The sequence below is a fragment of the Stomoxys calcitrans genome, chromosome 1 (assembly GCF_963082655.1).
Source record: "Stomoxys calcitrans chromosome 1, idStoCalc2.1, whole genome shotgun sequence".
In the NCBI taxonomy this organism is placed as follows: Eukaryota; Metazoa; Arthropoda; class Insecta; order Diptera; family Muscidae; genus Stomoxys; species Stomoxys calcitrans.
Window position 1 is genome coordinate 235,040,001 of NC_081552.1, and position 18,933 is coordinate 235,058,933.

At 37.7% G+C, this 18,933-nt stretch overlaps 1 protein-coding gene across 6 annotated transcripts in view; it reads right to left on the reverse strand.

Annotated features, from left to right (window-relative positions):
- Positions 1–2,513: 2,513 nt before the first annotated feature.
- Positions 2,514–18,933, reverse strand: part of LOC106092739 (uncharacterized) — a 61,800-nt gene continuing 45,380 nt past the window's right edge. For 5 of the 6 annotated variants that reach the window (XM_059371067.1, XM_059371069.1, XM_059371068.1 and 2 more), the window contains exons 2-5: positions 12,470–12,901; positions 7,362–7,983; positions 6,934–7,249; positions 2,514–4,013 (exon numbers count right to left, since the gene is read on the reverse strand). In XM_059371067.1, coding sequence (XP_059227050.1) covers positions 2,769–4,013; positions 6,934–7,249; positions 7,362–7,983; positions 12,470–12,836 — 2,550 coding nt within the window. In that variant the 5' untranslated portion in view covers positions 12,837–12,901 and the 3' untranslated portion in view covers positions 2,514–2,768. The remainder of the gene's footprint in view (positions 4,014–6,933; positions 7,250–7,361; positions 7,984–12,469; positions 12,902–18,933) is intronic. The other variant, XM_059371071.1, reaches the window with a different exon arrangement.

Here is an 18,933-nt window from a genome sequence, read left to right on the forward strand (position 1 = left end):
GGGGGTTCTTGGGGTTAGGGAGGCCCCTTGGACTCTTGGACCAACTTCTTATAACAGATTTGTACTCAGCTAAAAAATATCTTTCGTTTGATATCCATATTGTCCCAATCGGTAAATATGTCCACAAATGGACTCTACCTTTAAATAGCTTTCATTTGATATCCATATTATCCCAATCAGAAAAATTTGTCTTGCTGGGGGGTTTTTGGCGGTTAGAAAGACCCTCAGACACCGAAAAATAAATTTTTGTGTCAGATATGTATTCTACTTTTGAATACCCTTCATTTGATACCCATATTGTCCAAAGGGGTTAAAGTGTTCTGTTGGGTGGTGCCAAGTTCGTACTCTACTCTTAAATACCTTTCATTTTATACCCATATTGCCCAAAGCGGTGAAAATGTCCTCTTGTGGCTTTTTTAAGGTAGGGGAGCCCCCCCCCCCCCACAAAATTAAGAGTGAAATTTGTATTCCAAATTCGTACTCTACTCTTAAATACCTTTCATTTGATACCCATATTTTCCCATTCGGTACACATGTCCGTTCGGGTTGGTTTTGGGATGGGGCGTCCCCCCTGGTTATTTGACCCCCAAATTTTATACCAATTTTGTGTTTTGGGGTACCATAAGGTGGTATATAAAATTTTGCTTAAATCGGTTCACCCGTCTCCGAGATCTGGTGTTTTTGAATATTGGGGTAAGGGGGAGGATGCGCCCCCGAAAGTCGATATTATCGACCGTAGTCGCGTAGATCGACAGTAGAGACAAAATCAATAATAAACGATATATTCGATAAAATGTGAATATAGTCGGCATAAAGTCAGTATACTCGTAATCGATATTAATTGGACATAATCGATATTAAGTCGATTTTATCGACCAAAGTTGAAATAATAGGCCTTAGTCGAGATGATCGACCAAAATCGATGTAATCGATCAATGTTTGGTGTGTTTTATTTTATTCCTATCCAATGTAAGTCAGATATTGAGATAAAAATCAGATGTGGATAAGATATCAGTGCAAAGTTGTACTAGTAAATTATCGATTACATTTAATCGATTTAAATCGATGTACTAGACCAAGGTAGATATAATTGACTTCAATTCGATATAATCGATATTAAGTTGAATAAAGTCGATAAAATGGAACCTGGTTAATATAATTGACCTTAGTCAGTATAATCGAACTCGGTCGCCTTATCGACTTTTTATCGACTACTTTTTGACATGGATTTGTTAGGGTTTTCCTTTTTTCATTAGTCATCCGGTTTTGCAGTTACCAATGCTTATTTGCTGGCCTGAAGTCTCGAATCCATTATTTTTCCATCTGCTTCTCTTAAATTGAAGAATTTTCCTACACTACTCTCTTCCTCATTTTTATACCCTCCACCATAAGATGGGGGGTATACTAATTTCGTCATTCTGTTTGTAACTACTCGAAATATTCGTCTGAGACCCCATAAAGTATATATATTCTTGATCGTCGTGAAATTTTATGTCGATCTAGCCATGTCCGTCCGTCTGTCCGTCCGTCCGTCCGTCTGTCTGTCGAAAGCACGCTAACTTCCGAAGGAGTAAAGCTAGCCGCTTGAAATTTTGCACAAATACTTCTTATTAGTGTAGGTCGGTTGGTATTGTAAATGGGCCATATCGGTCCATGTTTTGATATAGCTGCCATATAAACCGATCTTGGGTCTTGATTTCTTGAGCCTCTAGAGTGCGCAATTCTTATCCGATTGGAATGAAATTTTGCACGACGTATTCTGTTATAATATCCAACAACTGTGCCAAGTATGGTTCAAATCGGTCCATAACCTGATATAGCTGCCATATAAACCGATCTTGGGTCTTGATTTCTTGAGCCTCTAGAGGGTGCAATTCTTATCCGATCAGAATGAAATTTTGCACGACGTGTTTTGTTATGATATCCAACAACTGTGCCAAGTATGGTTTAAATCGGTCCATAATCTGATATAGCTGCCATATAAATCGATCTTGGGTCTTGACTTCTTGAGCCTCTAGAGGGCGCAATTCCTATCCGATTTGGCTGAAATTTTGCATGACGTATTTTATTTTTACTTTCAACAACTGTGTCAAATAAGGTTCAAATCGGTTCATAACCTGATATAGCTGCCATATAAACCGATCTGGGATCTTGACTTCTTGACCCGTAGAAGTCGCAATTATTATCCGATATGCCTGAAATTTTGTACGACGGATCCTCTCATGACCATCAACAAACGTGTTTATTATGGTCTGAATCGGTCTATAGCCCGATACAGATCCCATATAAATCGTTCTCTCTATTTTATTTCGTGAGCCCCAATGGGCGCAATTCTTATACGAATTGGCTGAAATTTTACACAGGTCTCCAACATATAATTTAATTGTGGTCCGAACCGGACCATATCTTGATATCGTTTTAATAGCAGAGTAACTCTTTTCTTATATCCTTTTTTGCCTTAGAAGAGATGCCGGGAAAAGAACTCGACAAATGCGATCCATGGTGGAGGGTATATAAGATTCGGCCCGGCCGAAATTAGCACGCTTTTACTTGTTATAAAATAATTTATATATACAACATTAGATACAAACCTAGTTTTTTTTGTACAATTATTACAATTATTTTGTTAAGTTAGAAAAAGAAAAAATAAGATCTAGTGTGAAAAAAAATAATCTAAACTTGTTGTCTATATCTTACGTTTTGGTGTTTTTAGCAGTTTTTCTTTGTTTGCCCAGTCGCACTAGGACTTTGTGCAATTGCGTTTTGTGCTAGAAAATCTTTTTGCGACAGGAGCAGTACTTTTTCGCCCCACCATCGGTAACACAGTCAGAATCTCCACTGTAGGTATTAAGGCGACTTATTTCGCCCGTAACCTCCATGCGAGATGTTTCTGGATCATAGATTGCTGTAGCTTCAAACAGACCCTTATTGGGCTTGGTATAGAAGGTCACGCGATAGATATCAACGGTTTTCACCCTGCCCTCGCTATCAGTCTCCAGTTGTGTTGTTCGATAGGCACTATCCACACTATCGAATTTAAGCGGCACACACAATTTGGCAAAGGTCCTATTGCGAAAGGTGGCCACAAAATCATTGATATAGTCGATGAGCAAGTGTGTGAGATTCAAAACAGTTTTGGAATTTTTATAGATATTCTCATAGGGCAGGCAGGTGCACCAATGCGCTTCAATGGCAGCATCCTGGCAGGAGCGATTTTGAGGCATTGGCTTAAGCAGAGATTGACACTTGGGACAAGCATCCGAGTTGGCCAATTTATTATCATCTTTGACGCGTCTGGTCAACTCCAAGATGTGCTTCAGTGTCATGTGCGTATCATAGGGATTGGTTAGACGATTCTTGTTGACATTCAGAGCATTAACGAAATTTGGATATTTTTGCCTTAACCTAGTTGGCAGCCAGAGAAATACAAATGGCAGTCTTTCTTCCAAATGGCCGGAATATGTTTTACGTATGGGCCCAAAGCGCATGCCATGATCACTGAAGAATATCACTATGGTATTCTCCATAGTGCCCATATCTTTGAACTTCTTTAGATATTGCATTATATGCTCATCCATGCCGGTGCAATCGCTGATGTCATTATGGCTAAAAGTATTGGCCCAGAAGAGGCCAAAAAAGGTATCGTTTTTATAGCGTCTGGCCAATTCCACCGCATAATCATAAATGAAATCGGCGGCATGTTTATAGCCGAGACAACTTATTAATCCCGACTTCAAACGTGTCTCCAAATGCTTTTCAGCTCCCAAGAGGAAAGGCCTTAGATAATAATCAACTGGTGGCTCTACAAACCCCACTTTCATGTAATTGAAGGTGTTTATGAAGGCCTCATCTTCGGCATAAGCTGTCACATAGCCATGTTCGCGATATGTGCGCCATATAAAATCACAATTGTCCAATGCATGTAGCTTATAGGGAGAGCACTTGTCCATAACTCGGGAGCGATTCATTCCTGTGAGAACGGCCATTAGATTGGGGAAGGTGTTGTCATCGATCTGGAAAGGGAGAGAGTGAGTGAGATAAATTTTGTTTTTTTTTTTATTGAAAATTGGTCTTTGCAGAAAATGTTACTAAAATGTTGTCTTAAATTTAGTACATAAGAAAAAATTAACTTAAATCTAGTTCTTAGAGAAAAAGTAACTAAAAACATTAATTTAACGTTGGAGGAAAGTTTGTTTATGGAAAAAATTGTGTTTGAAGAAAATTTTATTAAAAATTTACACTTTGGAGAGAATTTTGCTTAAATTAAGTTTTAGAGAAAATTTCTCTCGAATTTTACGTTTGAGAACATTTTAACTGTGATTTTGTCCTTATAGAAATTTCATTGAAATTAGGTCTTTCGCTGAAATTAGGTATAAACAGAAAATTTTACTTAAATTATGTTTATAATGAAAATTCACTGAAATTTTGTTTTTGGGAAAGTTTTAATGAAATTTGTTTTTTTTTTTTAGAGAATTTGGTTTTTACTTGAATCTTTGACTTTAGTTAAATTTTTATTTATATTTAGTCTTTAGAGAAAATTTTACAGAATTTTGTTTTTAGAGAAAATTTTACAGAAACTTTGTCTTTAGAGAACAATTTATTGGTGAAAAAATTCACTGAAATTTTGTAATTGGAGAAAATTTGACTGAAATTTAGTCTTCTAAGATAATTTTACTAAAATTTGTTTTTAGAGAAAAGTTCACTGACATATTTGTCTTTAAATAAATTTTGTTTTTGGAAAAGATTTTATTGTCTTTATTGAAATTTGTCTTTGAAGATAAATTTATTTAAATTTAGTCTTTGGAGAAAAATTTACTTAAATTTTCATGGAAATTTTATCTCAAAATTCTATTTTACTTACTCTTTGGAGAAAATTTTACTTAAAGTTGCTCGTCAGAGAAAATCATCACTAAAATTTAGTTTCAAGAGAAAAATTTACTACAATTTAGCTAAAATTTAACTGAAATTATCTATTTTGAGAAGAAAACTTTACTACAATTTAGTTCTTAGAGAAAACTTAACTGAAATTTTGTATTTTGAGAAGAAAAATGTACTTAAAATTAGAGCTTGGAGAAAATTTTTTCTTAATTTAGTTTTTGGACATTTTTTATTGAAATTTTATCTTTGAAGAAAATTTTATTATAAATTAAGTTTTTGAAGAGAATTTTGCTTAAATTAAGTTTAAGAGAAAATTAACTGCAATTTAGTCTTAAGAGCAAATTCTACTTAAATTATGTTTTTGGGAAAAATTTCCCTAACATTTTTTTTGGTGAGTGCAAATTTCACTGAAATGTGGATTTTAAAGAAAAATTACTTAAATTTAGTTTTAAAAAAATTTTTAGAGAAAATTTTTATTGAAATTTAGTTTAAAAGAAATTTAACTACAAAAATTTACTAGAATTTTGTCTTTTGAGAATAGTTTTATTGATATTTTATGATAAGAGTAAATTGCACTAATATTTTGACTTAGGAGAAAATTTTACTTAAATTTAGTCTTTAGAGAAAATTCCACTGAGATTTTGTGTTGGGAGAATATTTAACCGGAATTTTGCCTGTCTTTTGAAATATTTGCAAATATTTGAAAAATTTCCTCACATTTTTAATTAAAAAAAAAAAAATTACTTAAACTTAGTTTAAAAAGAAAATTTTACTAAAATTTGGTCTTTCGATTTTAATTTTTGATTTTAGAGAAAATTGTACTGAAATTTGGTTTTAAAGAAATAAAATTGAACTGGCAAAAATTTTGTCTCAGAGAGATTTTGGGATTTTGTCTTAAAAAATTTCACTGCCATTTTTACTTAAATTTAGTCTTCAAGAAAAATTTTACTAAAATTAGTTTTTGGAGAATATTTCACTTTAATATTGTCTTTAGAGAAATATTCAATAAAATTTTTGTTTTAAGAAAATTTTTTTCTTTCCAAAAGATTTTATTGATTGCCTTTAAAGAAAATTTTATTTATATATAGTTTGGAGAAAAATTTACTTGAATTACGTCTTAAATGAGGGGGGGGGGGGGGGGGGGGGGGTGCAGCCCATCAGACATTCCGCCCCGAATGTGGATATAAAATTCGTGCTTTGTTCCCAAATACTTTTCATTTGAGCTCCATATTGCCATGGTGCCGTGGTTAAATACGCGCTGTTTGGGTGTTGTTTTGGGGGTGATGCGGCCACCCGGATAATGAAATATGAAAATAGATATCACATTCATGCTCTACTCTGATATTGCTATGATCAGTAAATAAGTGCAATTTGAGGGTGTTGTGGGGGCGGGGCGGCCTTGGTCCCGAATGTCGTTTTCCACTCATTAATATCTTTCATTTGAGCCCCATAATCCCATAGTTGTTTTTTCCCCACAAATATCAGGCCGGTTTTGTCGGCAAGGCGACCCCCAGCTCCCCCATCTAAATTTTGGAATCAAATTTTTGTTTTTAGGTAGCCATAAGGTACCACAAAAAAAACGCTTAAATCACCCTACCTTTCTCCGAGACCTCCTCACCTACCTGCCTCACATCGAAATATAAATTTCCGTCGTTGCAAAGTATATATATTTCGGATGGTCGTAAAATTCTAAAACGATTAAACGATGTCCGTATGTCTGTCCGTCCGTCTGTTGTAATCACTCTACAGCCTTCAAAAATTAAGATATTGAGCTGAAATTTGGTACAGATACGTTTTTTTTGATACACGCAAATTAAGTTCTTGAACGGTGACTTATATTTATTAGATCACTAAATGTCCGTGCCGAATTTGGGTGCTTAAGTTATCCAATTTTTACCCGATTGTGACGAAAGGGGGTTTACGTATATAGCCGAGTAGGTGGGTGTCCTTGTTTATTTAATAGTACAATAATTTTTCGAAGTTTTTTAAAAGTTTGCCCTAGTCCAACTTAACACTCGTTTAGTTGGTTTTTATTGGTTTTGTTTCTTCTCTTACCTTATTGAATCCGCTCATTTCGTACCACTCATTCTCATACAAATAGCGCGCTGTCTTAGGCATAGCTCGTATTAGATTCACCCTTGATATGCTGTCAATGCCAATCATAAGGACACTGGGCGTTTTATCGGTTGCTCCCAAATCATCGTCGTATTTCTTCCACATATTTAAGCGTTCACGTATTTCCTTACGTTCTGGCATTAAAGGATAACCATTGGCATAAACCTGTTTATTGCCAGCTCGACATTTTACCAGAATATTATCTATGGAAGGATCAAGGGAGGTTTGACCAACAAAGCTCATGCACTTGGAAAAACTGCAAGAGACAAAATCTTAGTGAAGATGTGGCAACAAAACCGAAAACTTAACTAAGCTTAGGGAAAATTTACAAATAAAATATAACAGAAAAACTAAACCCCTTACCTTACCTCACATGATCATCGGGTTTATCGCCGGTTCCATTTCTAGTTATGGTCTGATAACAACAATCGACTTTTCCCGTCTTACTGAAGCCAGGCAGAACATCTTCAACTATGCTTAGCGTATAACGTTGAGTGATGGCGTTGAAGTCAACCCGGGTCAAGGGATCCAAAAGCTTGCATGGCTTGTATTTTTCCCTATGAAAGTTTTTCATAACTTCCGGCAGATACGGATCCAAATTTGGCATTTTACAGAACTCACTCCACACCAGATAGCCTTTGGGCGGTAGGATGATATTGTCATCCAATAAGGTTCCATTCAGGGAAGAGTCCAAGTCGAGGTCAGCAGCAGCCATGGCATTTAAGGGGTTGGAAGATAAAGATACAGATGCATTTATTATGGGCTTAGTTTCACTAGTAAAAACTTTGTCTTTCTTGCTCTTTGCATTTGCTTTAAAAATTTTGTATTTTGCCTTATTTTTTAACGATTTTTGCTTCAGCAGCAGCGGCATCTTGGAAGTTTTCCATTCTTTTAGAGATAATTTGGTGGTTTTAGGTGTGGTTGCTTTAGCTGGCAGTGGTGACTTGTTGAACAGTGACGTTTTTAAAAGTGATGTTAAATTCGAAATAACTTTTGCAACAGGACGCAAACAAAATGAGAACGTAAACACGGCAGTGGCCAATGATGGGAACACAAACACAAACACAAAGGCAAATCAACAAAAATTAAACGAAAATTCATAACATATCAAATTTTGAATTGTGGCAGGCATATTTATACACGAGATAGACATATGGACGGACAACGATGAAATTGCAGGTGTAAATAAAAGAAGAAAATAAGATACATAAAAATCGTAAGTCAAAATAAAAACTATATTAACCTTAACTATAATTCAGTGTTTAGTGATTTAGAGCTTAAATGGAAATGTTACAAATAAGTGCTTTGTAGTGGGTGGTTTTCGGTGGAATCATAGACATAAAACACAAAATTGATTTGCGTTATGAATTCATTATGGTGCTGAGGTATGAAAATTTCAAAATTTCAGCCAAATTGGATAAGAATTGCGCCCTCAAGAAGCTCAAGAAGTCAAGACCCAAGGTCGGTTTATATGGCAGCTATATCACGTTGTTAACCGATTTCGACCATACTTGGCATAGTTGTTGAAAACACCCCGTGCAAAGTTTTAGCCAAGTCAAGAAATCAAGACCCAAGATCTGTTTATATGGCAGCTGTACCAAAACATGGACCGATTTGGCCCATTTCCAATCCCAACCGACCTACACTAATAAGAAGTATTTGTGCAAAAATTCAAGCGCCCAGCTTTACTCCATCGAAAGTTAGCATGCTTTCGACAGACGGACGGACATGGTTAGTTCGAGTTGAAATGTCATGACGATCAAGAATATATATACTTTATGGGGTCTTAGACGCATATTTCGAGGTGTTCTAAACGGAATGACGAAATTGGTATCCTATTGTGGGAGGTATAATAATTTTGAAAAACAACAAATTTTGTTGAAAAAAGACGACGAAATTTGTTAATTTTCCTACAACAATTTATTTTTAATTTCTGCAACCGAAAGCACAAATTTGTTGTTTAAAGACACTCTTGGCAAGCCAACATATAACACCAACAGCAATATATCCATGAGCAAGACAAAAAACCATTTAACTAGTCATAAGAGAACACAAGTCATAACAGAATACAATGTGCAAATGCAGCATTTAAACTAAATCGGACAAAAATTGCGGCTTCCAGGGACTAAAGATGTCAAATCGGGAGATCGATTTATATCGCAGCTATATTAGGTTTTAGACCCATTTGAACCGAACTTGACAAAGTTGATGGAAGTCATAACAGAATACTATCTGAAAAATTTTAGCCAAATCGGCTCAAGAAGCTCAATCGAGAGATCGGTTTATATGGGAGCTATATCAGGTTATAGACCGATTCGGACCGTACTTGGCACCGTTGTTGGAAGTCGTAACAGAACACCGCATGTGAAATTTCAGCCAAAATCGAACAAAATAAAAATTTGAGCTTGTAAAGGCTCAAGAAGTCAAACCGAGAGATCGGTTTATATGGGAGCTATATCAGGTTAGAGACCGATTGGGATAGTGCTTGGAATAGTTGTTGGAAGTCATAACATAACACTACATGCCAAATTTCAGCCAAATCGGACAAAAATTACGGCTTGTAAGGGCTCAAGAAGACAAATCGGGAGATCGGTTTATTTCCAATCCCAACGACCTACATCAAAATTAAGTATCTGTACAAAATTTCAAGCGTGATTTTGACAGACGGACGGACGGACATGGCTAAATCGACTCAGAACGTCGAGACGCTTAAGAATATATATACATTAGACGAATATTTCTTTTCGCTATGGCTTCCAACATTTGTGTTGAGTATGATCTAAATCAGTTCATATCCTGGTATAGCTGTCATATGAACCGATCTCCCGACTAGGCTTCTTGAGCCTCTAGAGGGCGCATTTGTTATCCAATTTGGTTGAAGTTTTGCACATGTCGTTTAGCTAAGTAAACTAAGATTAATAATCTGAAATAGCTGCCATATAAACCGAGCACCCAATTTGGCTTTCTGAGGGCGCTATTATTATCATCCAATTAGCCTGAATTTGGTGATATTTTTCTATGACTTGTATGGTTATATCGGTTAATAACGTGATGTAGCTCATATATATTTGAAAAAGTAATTCAAAGAACTTGACAAATGCGATCAATGGTGGAGGGTATATAAGATTCGGTCCGGTCGATCTTAGTACGCTTTTACTTGTTTTAAGTTTTCGCTAGGTTTCGAGTATGACGCGTTCAGCGTCATACTCCTGCGCTACGGTGGCCTCCATTTAGAGTGAAATTTCCAATTTTACTCTTTATACCCCGCATCATGCATACTCATCTTGTTATTCCGTGTGTAACACCTCGAAATATTGATCTGGGACCCCATAAAGTATATATATTCTGGATCGGCTTGACATTCTGATTCCATCTAGCCATGTCCGTCTGTCGAAATCACGATAGTGGTCGAATGCGTTAAGCTAGCCATTTGCAATTTTGAACATATACTTAGTAATGATATAGGTCGTTAGGGATTGCAAATGGGCCATATCGATTCAGATTTAGATATAGCTCCCATATAAACCCATCTCCCGATTTGACTGCTTGAGCCCTTACAAGCTGCAATTTGTGTTCGATTGAGCTGAAATTGTGCATGTGGTGTTCTATTATGACGTCCAACAACTGTGCCAAGTACGGTCCAAATCGATCTATAACCGGATATAGCTCCCATATAAACCGATCTCCCGATTTTGCTGCTTGAGCCCTTACAAGCCGCAATTTTTGTCCGATTTGGCTGAAATTTTGCTTGTGGTGTTCTGTTACGACTTCCAAAATCTGTGTCAACTACGGTCCAAATCGGTCTATAACCGGATATAGCTCCCATAAAAACGCATTTCTAGATTTGACTGCTTGAGCCTCACAAGCCGCAATTTATGTCCGATTGAGCGGAAATTCTGCTTGTGGTATCCTATTGCGATTTCCAACAACTGTGCCAATTACGGTCCAAATTGGTCAATAACCGAATATAGCTCCCATATAAACCGATCTCCTGATTTTACTGCTTGAGCCCTTACAAGCCGAAATTTTTGTCCGATTTGGCTGAAATTTTGCATGTGGTGTTCTGTTACCACTTTCAACATCTGTGTCAAGTACGGTCCAAATCGGTCTATAACCGGATATAGCTCCCATATAAACCGATTTCCTGATTTGACTGCTTAAGCCCTTACAGGCCGCAATTTTTGTCCGATTTGGCTGAAATTTTGCATGTGGTGTTCTGTTACGACTTCCAATATCTGTGTCAAGTACGGTCCAAATCGGTCAATAACCGGATATAGCTCCCATATAAACCGATCTCCCGATTTTGCTGCTTGAGCCCTTACAAGCTGCAATTTTTGTCCCAATGAGCTGAAATTTTGCGTGTAGTGTTCTGTTATGACATCCAACAAGTGTGCCAAGTACGGTCCAAATCGGTCTATAACCGGATATAGCTCCCATATAAACCGATCTCCCGATTTTGCTGCTTGAGCCCTTACAAGCCGCAATTTTTGTCCGATTGAGCTGAAATTGTGCTTGTGATGTTCTATTATGACTTCCAACAAGTGTGCCAAGTACGGTCCAAATTGGTCTATAACCGGATATAGCTCCCATATAAACCGTTCTCCCGATTTTACTGCTTGAGCCCTTACAAGCCGAAATTTTTGTCCGATTTGACTGACATTTTGCATGTGGTGTTCTGTTACCACTTTCAACATCTGTATCAAGTACGGTCCAAATCGGTCTATAAGCTGATACAGCTCCCATATAAACCGGTTTTCCGATTTGATTTTTTTTAGCCCTTACAAGCCGCAATTTTTGTCCGATTTGACTGAAATTGTGCATATGGTGTTCTGTTATGACATAGCTTCCATGTAAACCGGTCTCTCATTCATCCTTGTTCGGTTCCCTGAAGTATATATGGAATAAAATAAAATTATGCCCTTCAACTTAAATTTATAGCAGAATCCATGGTGGTGGGTTCCCAAGATTCGGTCCGGCACGCTTTTACATGTTCAGTTTATGAACCATAGAGAGACCGGACGGACCTGACTAAATCGAATTACATACATACTCTTTAGGGGCACCGATCAATATTACAAGGTGATACATACGAAATGGCGACAATGATATACTCGTACTCTCATTCTATGGAGGTTGTTATTAAAAACGTTTCCAATCCATTGAAGGCCCTAGGGGTTTCCATAGGTGCCAAAACAACCTTTGTTGCAGAGATTGCCAAGTGATGATATGACATGCATTTAATGAAATGAATTTATACTTGACATGCAAACTGCAATTAGTAAATATATATACACATATATACACAGACACAGACACACACATACATGCATAAACAATCATTCCAACTCTCCGCTCGCTTCCTAATTTGTATATATATTTACCACATTTATACTCAATGGATGGTTGTTCTCAATGTTCTGTCTAATAACAAAACCATAAGCGATGGTAGCAGTAGTGTTGGTGTTTTGCTTCTTACCTCTCATTCCGGGCACATGCGAATGCACATGGCTGAGAAAATTGACATCATCCTCGCTGGGCAGGAGATTGTCATCGCCCATATTCCGATTAAAGGTTGCATTAATTACCAGCATTAGTATGCCAATTGCTAAGAGATAAAGCAATGGTTTCCGTTTCCATATATAACGGAATTTATGAGATTTCCTTGTAAAGGATAATTTACGCTGTTGTTGTGCCACCTCATTGCGATTGATGTCCTTGCGGGTTTTGTTTTTGTTGATTGTATTGTTGTTATTATTGTGATTGGTGTCGCCATTTCCGTTTGTCTCATCATCCACATTGTCTGCTAAAAGCGGTTGTAGATCAGATTCGGATGCGTCTGTCATGTTGGCAGCATTATCATCATTTACAGGAGTTTTACTGAGCAAATTCGATATGGAGTTTTAAGGATCTGTTAATAAGAGATGAAAAATTAAGAGACATTATATTTTTGTGTACTTGAAAGTAATGCACATCTCATAAAGGGCGAATTCAGCAAAACAACTACCACTCTGAGCACTTTGAGAGCGACTTGAAGAGATGGGTCTGATTACTTTAGGTGTTAAATCAAGATCTTGGTATTAATACGAGAGGCTACATCTAAAAATCCCTTTAAGGTTTAAGTAGTAAAGTTCAAAGTTTGGTCTAAATGAGTAACAGCGTGCAAAGTTTGGTCGGACCGAATCTTATATACCTTCCACCATGGATCGCATTTGTCGAGTTCTTTCCCGGTATCTCTTTTAAGACAAACAAAGGCTAAGGGAAAAGAATTGCTATGCTAATTGAATTGAATGTTGGAGATCACAGTAGAAGTCTATGTGTAAAAATTCATCCAAATCGAATAATAATTGGGCCTTTTAGGGGCTCAAGAAGTAAAATAGGGGGTTCGGTTTATAGGGGAACTGCATCAGACTCAAGATCGGTCCAGACCATATTCAGACACGTATGTTGGAGGTCATGGGAGAAGACGTTGTACAAAATGTCCACCAAATCGGAAAATAATAACGCCCTCTTGAGGCTCAAGATGTCAAGATCCCTGATCGGTTTGTATGGCAGCTTTATCGGGTTATGCACCGATTTAAATCATATTTGGCACAGTTGTTGGAAGTCATAACAAAAGACCTCACGCAAAACTTCAGCCAAGTCGGATAGGAATGAAGTCAAGATTCAAGATCGATTTCTATGGCGGCTATATCAGGTTATTGACCGATTTAAACCATACTTAACACAGTTCTTGGAAGTCATATGGAAACACGTCCAAAATTTCAACCAAATCGCATAGGAACTGCGCCCTCTAGAGGCTCAAGAATTCAAGACCCCAGATCGGTTTATATGACACTTATATTAGGTTATGGACCAATTCGAACCATTATTGGCAGAGTTGTTGGAAATCATAACACAACACTTTGTGCCAAATTTCAGCCAAATTGGAAAAGAATTGCGCCCTCTAGTGGCTCAAGAAGTCAAGATCCCAGATCAGTTTATATGGCAGCTATATCAAAACATGAACCGATTTAGCCCATTTACATCCATTTACAAGTCATATGGAAACACGTCATGCAAAATTTCAACCAAATCGCATAGGAACTGCGTCCTCTAGAGGCTCAAGAAGTCATGACCTCAGTTCGGTTTATATGACAGCTATATAAGGTTATGGACCAATTTGAAAAATTGCGTCCTCTAGGGGCTCAAGAAGTCAAGGTCCCAGATCGGTTTATATGGCAGCTATATCAAAACATGAACCGATATAGCCCATTTACAATCCCAACCGACCTGCATTAACAGGAAGTACTTGTGCAAAATTTCAAGCGAATAGCTCTACTCCTTCGAAGCAAGCGTGTTTTCGACAGACAGACGGACGGACAAGGGTAGATTGACTTTAAATTGTCATGACGATCAAGAATATATATACTTTATGGGGTCTTAGACGAATATTTCGAGGAGTTACAAACTGAATGACGAAATTAGTATACCCCCATCCTATGGTGGGGGTATACTTTATCAAAATTTTGAAACGCGATAATATTGGGTTGCCCAAAAAGTAATTGCGGATTTTTCATATAGTCGGCGTTGACAAATTATTTCAAGCTTGTGACTGTGTAATTGCATTCTTTCTTCTGTCAGTTATCAGCTTTTACTTTTAGCTTGCTTTAGAAAAAATGTGTAAAAAAGTATATTTGATTAAAGTTCATTCTAAGTTTTATTAAAAATGCATTTACTTTCTTTTAAAAAATCCGCAATTACTTTTTGGGCAACCCAATATTATACTCACCACCATAGGATGGGGGGTATACTAGTCTAGTCATTCCGTTTGTAACACCTCGAAATATTCATCTAAGACCCCATAATGTGTTTATATTCTTGAATCGATCTAGCCATCTAGTCGAAATCACGACAGAGGTCGAACGCGTAAGGCTAGCCGCTTGCAATTTTACACAGATACTTAATATCGATATATATCGTTGGGGATTGCAAATGGGCCATATCGATTCAAATTTAGATATAGCTCCCATGTAAACCGATCTCCAAATTAGACTTTTTGAGCCCCTGGAAGCTGCAATTTTTATCCAAATCGGTCTGATATAAGCTCCCATATAACCTGATCTCCCGATTTGACTTCTTGGGCACCTGGAAACAGCCATTTTTGTCCTGAAACTTTGCATGTGGTGTTTCGTTATGACTTCCAACAATTGTTTTAGGTACGGTCCAAATCGGTCTATAACTTGATATAGCTCCCATATAAACCGATCTCCCGATTTGATTTTGTGAGCCCCCGAAAGCCGCAATTTTCATCCGATTTGGCTAAAATTTTGCATGTGGTGTTTTGCTATGACTTCCAATAACTGTGCTAAGTACGGTCCAAATCGGTCTATAACCTGATATAGCTTCCATATAAACCGATCTCCCGATATGACTTCTTGAGCCCCTTGAAGCCGCAATTTTCATCTGATTTGGCTAAAATTTTGCATGTGGTGTTTTGCTATGATTTCCAATAACTGCGCTAAGTACATTTCAAATCGGTCTATAACCTGATATAGCTTCCATATAAACCGATTTGCAGATTTGACTTCTTGAGTCTCTGGAAGCCGCAATTTTCATCCGATTTGGCTAAAATTTAGCATGTGGTGTTTTGTTATGACTTCCAACAATTGTTTTAGGTACGGTCCAAATCGGTCTATAACTTGATATAGCTCCCATATAAACCGATCTACCGATTTGATTTCGTGAGCCCCCGGAAGCCGAAATTTTCATCCGATTTGGCTGAAATTTTGCATGTGGTGTTTTGCTATGACTTCCAAAAACTGTGCTAAGTACGGTCTAAATCGGTCTATAACCTCTATATAAACCGATCTCCCGATATGACTTCTTGAGCCCCCGGGAGTCGCAATTTTTGCCCGTTTTGGCTGAATATTTCCGAGTGGTGTTTCCTCATGACTTTCAACAACTGTGCTAAGTACGGTCTAAATTGGTCTATAACCTGATATAGCTCCCATGTAAATCGGTCTCTCGATCATCCTTGTTCGGTTCCTAGAAGCTTTTCTTTTGCTGGTTTGACAGAAGTTTGGTATGTTGAATAAAAAAATTTGCAGAATCCATTGTGGTGGGTTCCCAAGATTCGGCCCGGCCGAACTTAGCACGCGATTACTGGTTTTGCAAATACCGTTCGATTCTAGTCTGCCCACTTTCTGATTATAAACTCAGTTAACTGTTTTTGAGGGAATTGAAATCTTGCGGTTTCCGTAACATGGGATAGAGATTCTTATGAAAAATGATTCTATTCACTGAAAAGTTGAATTAGAGGGAACCACATTCATTGTGGTTAGCAAACGGAATGTCCAATGGAATGTTGAATATCATCGATTGTTCGATCTTAATTGAAATGAAGGCCATTATTGACAGTCGTTGCTGTATAACCACCAACATCGAAAAGGAGGGGGTATATTTATTCAGTCATTCCGTTTGCCATACATTTCGATGTATCCATTTCCGACCCTACAAAATATATATATTTCGGATCGTCGCATCCTAATACCCACCCGAACGGACATGTTTACCGAATGAGACAATATGGCTATCAAATGAAAGATATTTAAGAAATGAGTACAAACTTGGTATTAAAATGACACCATAAGTGTCGAGGAGTCCCCCACCCCCAGAAACACCACCCAACAGGAGGCTTTTACCGCTCTGGGCGATATGGGTATCCAATGAGAGGTATTTAAGAGTAGAGTACGAACTTGGCATGAAAATGTCACATTTTCACCACCCAATAGGACTCGTTTAGGAGTGTATAGTGTAGGAGTGCGTTCAAAAATTAAATTCAAAATTTTCTAGTCGCTATCGGAAAACCCTTTCTATACCCACCACCGAAGGATGGGGTATATTCATTTTGTCATTCCATTTGCAACACATCGAAATATCCATTTCCGACCCTATAAAGTATATATATTCTTGATCAGCCTAAAAATCTAAGACGATCTAGCCATGTCCGTCCGTCTGTCCGTCTGTCTGTTGAAATGACCCTACAGCCTTTAAAAATAGAGATATTGAGTTGAAACTTTGCACAGATTCTTTTTTTTTTTGTCCATAGACAGGTTAAGTTCAAAGATGGGCTCTATCGGACTATATCTTCATATAGCCCCCAATAGACCGATCCGCCGATTTAGGTTCTTAGGACCATAAATGCCACATTTATAATCCGATTTTGCTGAAATTGGGGATAGTGATTTGCCTTAGGAACTTTGACATCTTTCTCCAATTTGCCCTTGATCGGTCCAGATTTGAATATAGATGCCATATAGACCGATCCGCCGATTTAGGGCCTTAGGCCCATTAAAGGCGCATTTATTATCCGATTTTGATGAAATTTAGGACAGTGAGTTGTGCTAGGCTCTTCGACATTCTTCTTCAATTTGGTCCAGATCGGTCCAGATTTGAATATAGATGCCATATAGACCGATCCTCCGATTTAGGCCTTAGGCCCATAAAAGGCGCATTTATCGTCCGATTTTGCCAAAATTGGGGACATTGAGTTGCGTTAAGGCTTTTAACATCCTTCTGCAATTTGCCCCAGATCGGTCCAGATTTGGATATAGCTGTCATATAGACCGATCTCCCGATTTAAGGCTTTGGGCCCATAAAAGGCGCATTTATTGTCCGATGTCGCCGAAATTTTGGGACAGTGAGTTAAGTAAGGCCTTCGACATCCTTCTTCAATTTGCCCCAGATCGGTCCATATTTGTATATAGCTGCCATATTGACCGATCTCCCGATTTAAGGTTATGGGCCCATAAAAGGCGCGTTTATTATCCGATGTCGCCGAAATTTTGGGACAGTGTGTTAAGTAAAGCCCCTCGATATCTTTCTGCAACTTGGCCCAGATCGGTTCAGATTTGGATATAGCTGCCATATAGGCCGATATCTCGATTTAATGTTTTGGCCCCGTAAAAGGCGCATTTATTATCCGATTTTTCTGAAATTTAGGACAGTGGGTTGTGCTAGGCTCTTCGACATTTTTCTTTAATTTGGCTCAGGTTTAGATATAGCTGCCATATTGCCGATCTCTCGATTTAAGGTTTTTGACCCATAAAAGGCGCATTTATTGTCCGATTTCGCCTAAATTTGGGGCAGTGAGTTGTATTAGGCTCTTCGACATCCATCTGCAATTTGGCTCAGATCGGTCCAGATTTAGATATAGCTGCCAATAGACCGATCTCTCGATTTAAGGTTTTTGACCCATAAAAGGCGCATTTATTGTCCGATGGCGCCGAAATTTTGGGACAGAGAGTTGTGTTAGGCTCTTCGACATTTTTCTGAAATTTGGCCCAAATCGGTTCAGATTTAGATATAGCTGCCGTATAGACCGATCTCTCGAATTAAAATATTTGGGCCCATAATAGGCGCATTTATTGTCCGATTTTACCGGAATTTGGAACAGTAAGTTTTGTTGGGTTCCTCGACATTTTTCTGTTACTTGGCGGTAGCTGCCCTACCAATCTCTCGATTAAAAGTCTTGGCCCCATAAAAGGCTCATTCATAATCTGATTTCGCTCTGGGATACAGAGACTTATGTTAGGCTTTTCGACATCGGTGTCGTATGTGGTTCAGATCGGTCTATATTTGGATATGGCTATCAAAAAGGCCAATATTTTGCTGTACAAAATTGAACAATGTGACTTGTACTTATTAGACCTGTCGATATCCGTGTCAAATTTGGCCCAAATTGGACCATATTTCGATAAAGCTGCTATGTGGGCATAAATTATGAATTTTTCACCGTATTATGAAGAAAGGTGGTTTAAATATATACTCGAGATGTTGGGTATCCAAAGTTAGGCCCGGCCGAACTTAACGCCTTTTTACTTGTTTTAAGTTTTTATTGTAAAATTGCTATTTATGCGCCATCACAGAACTACGGAGCTTGGTGCAATTGTTTGTTGTATC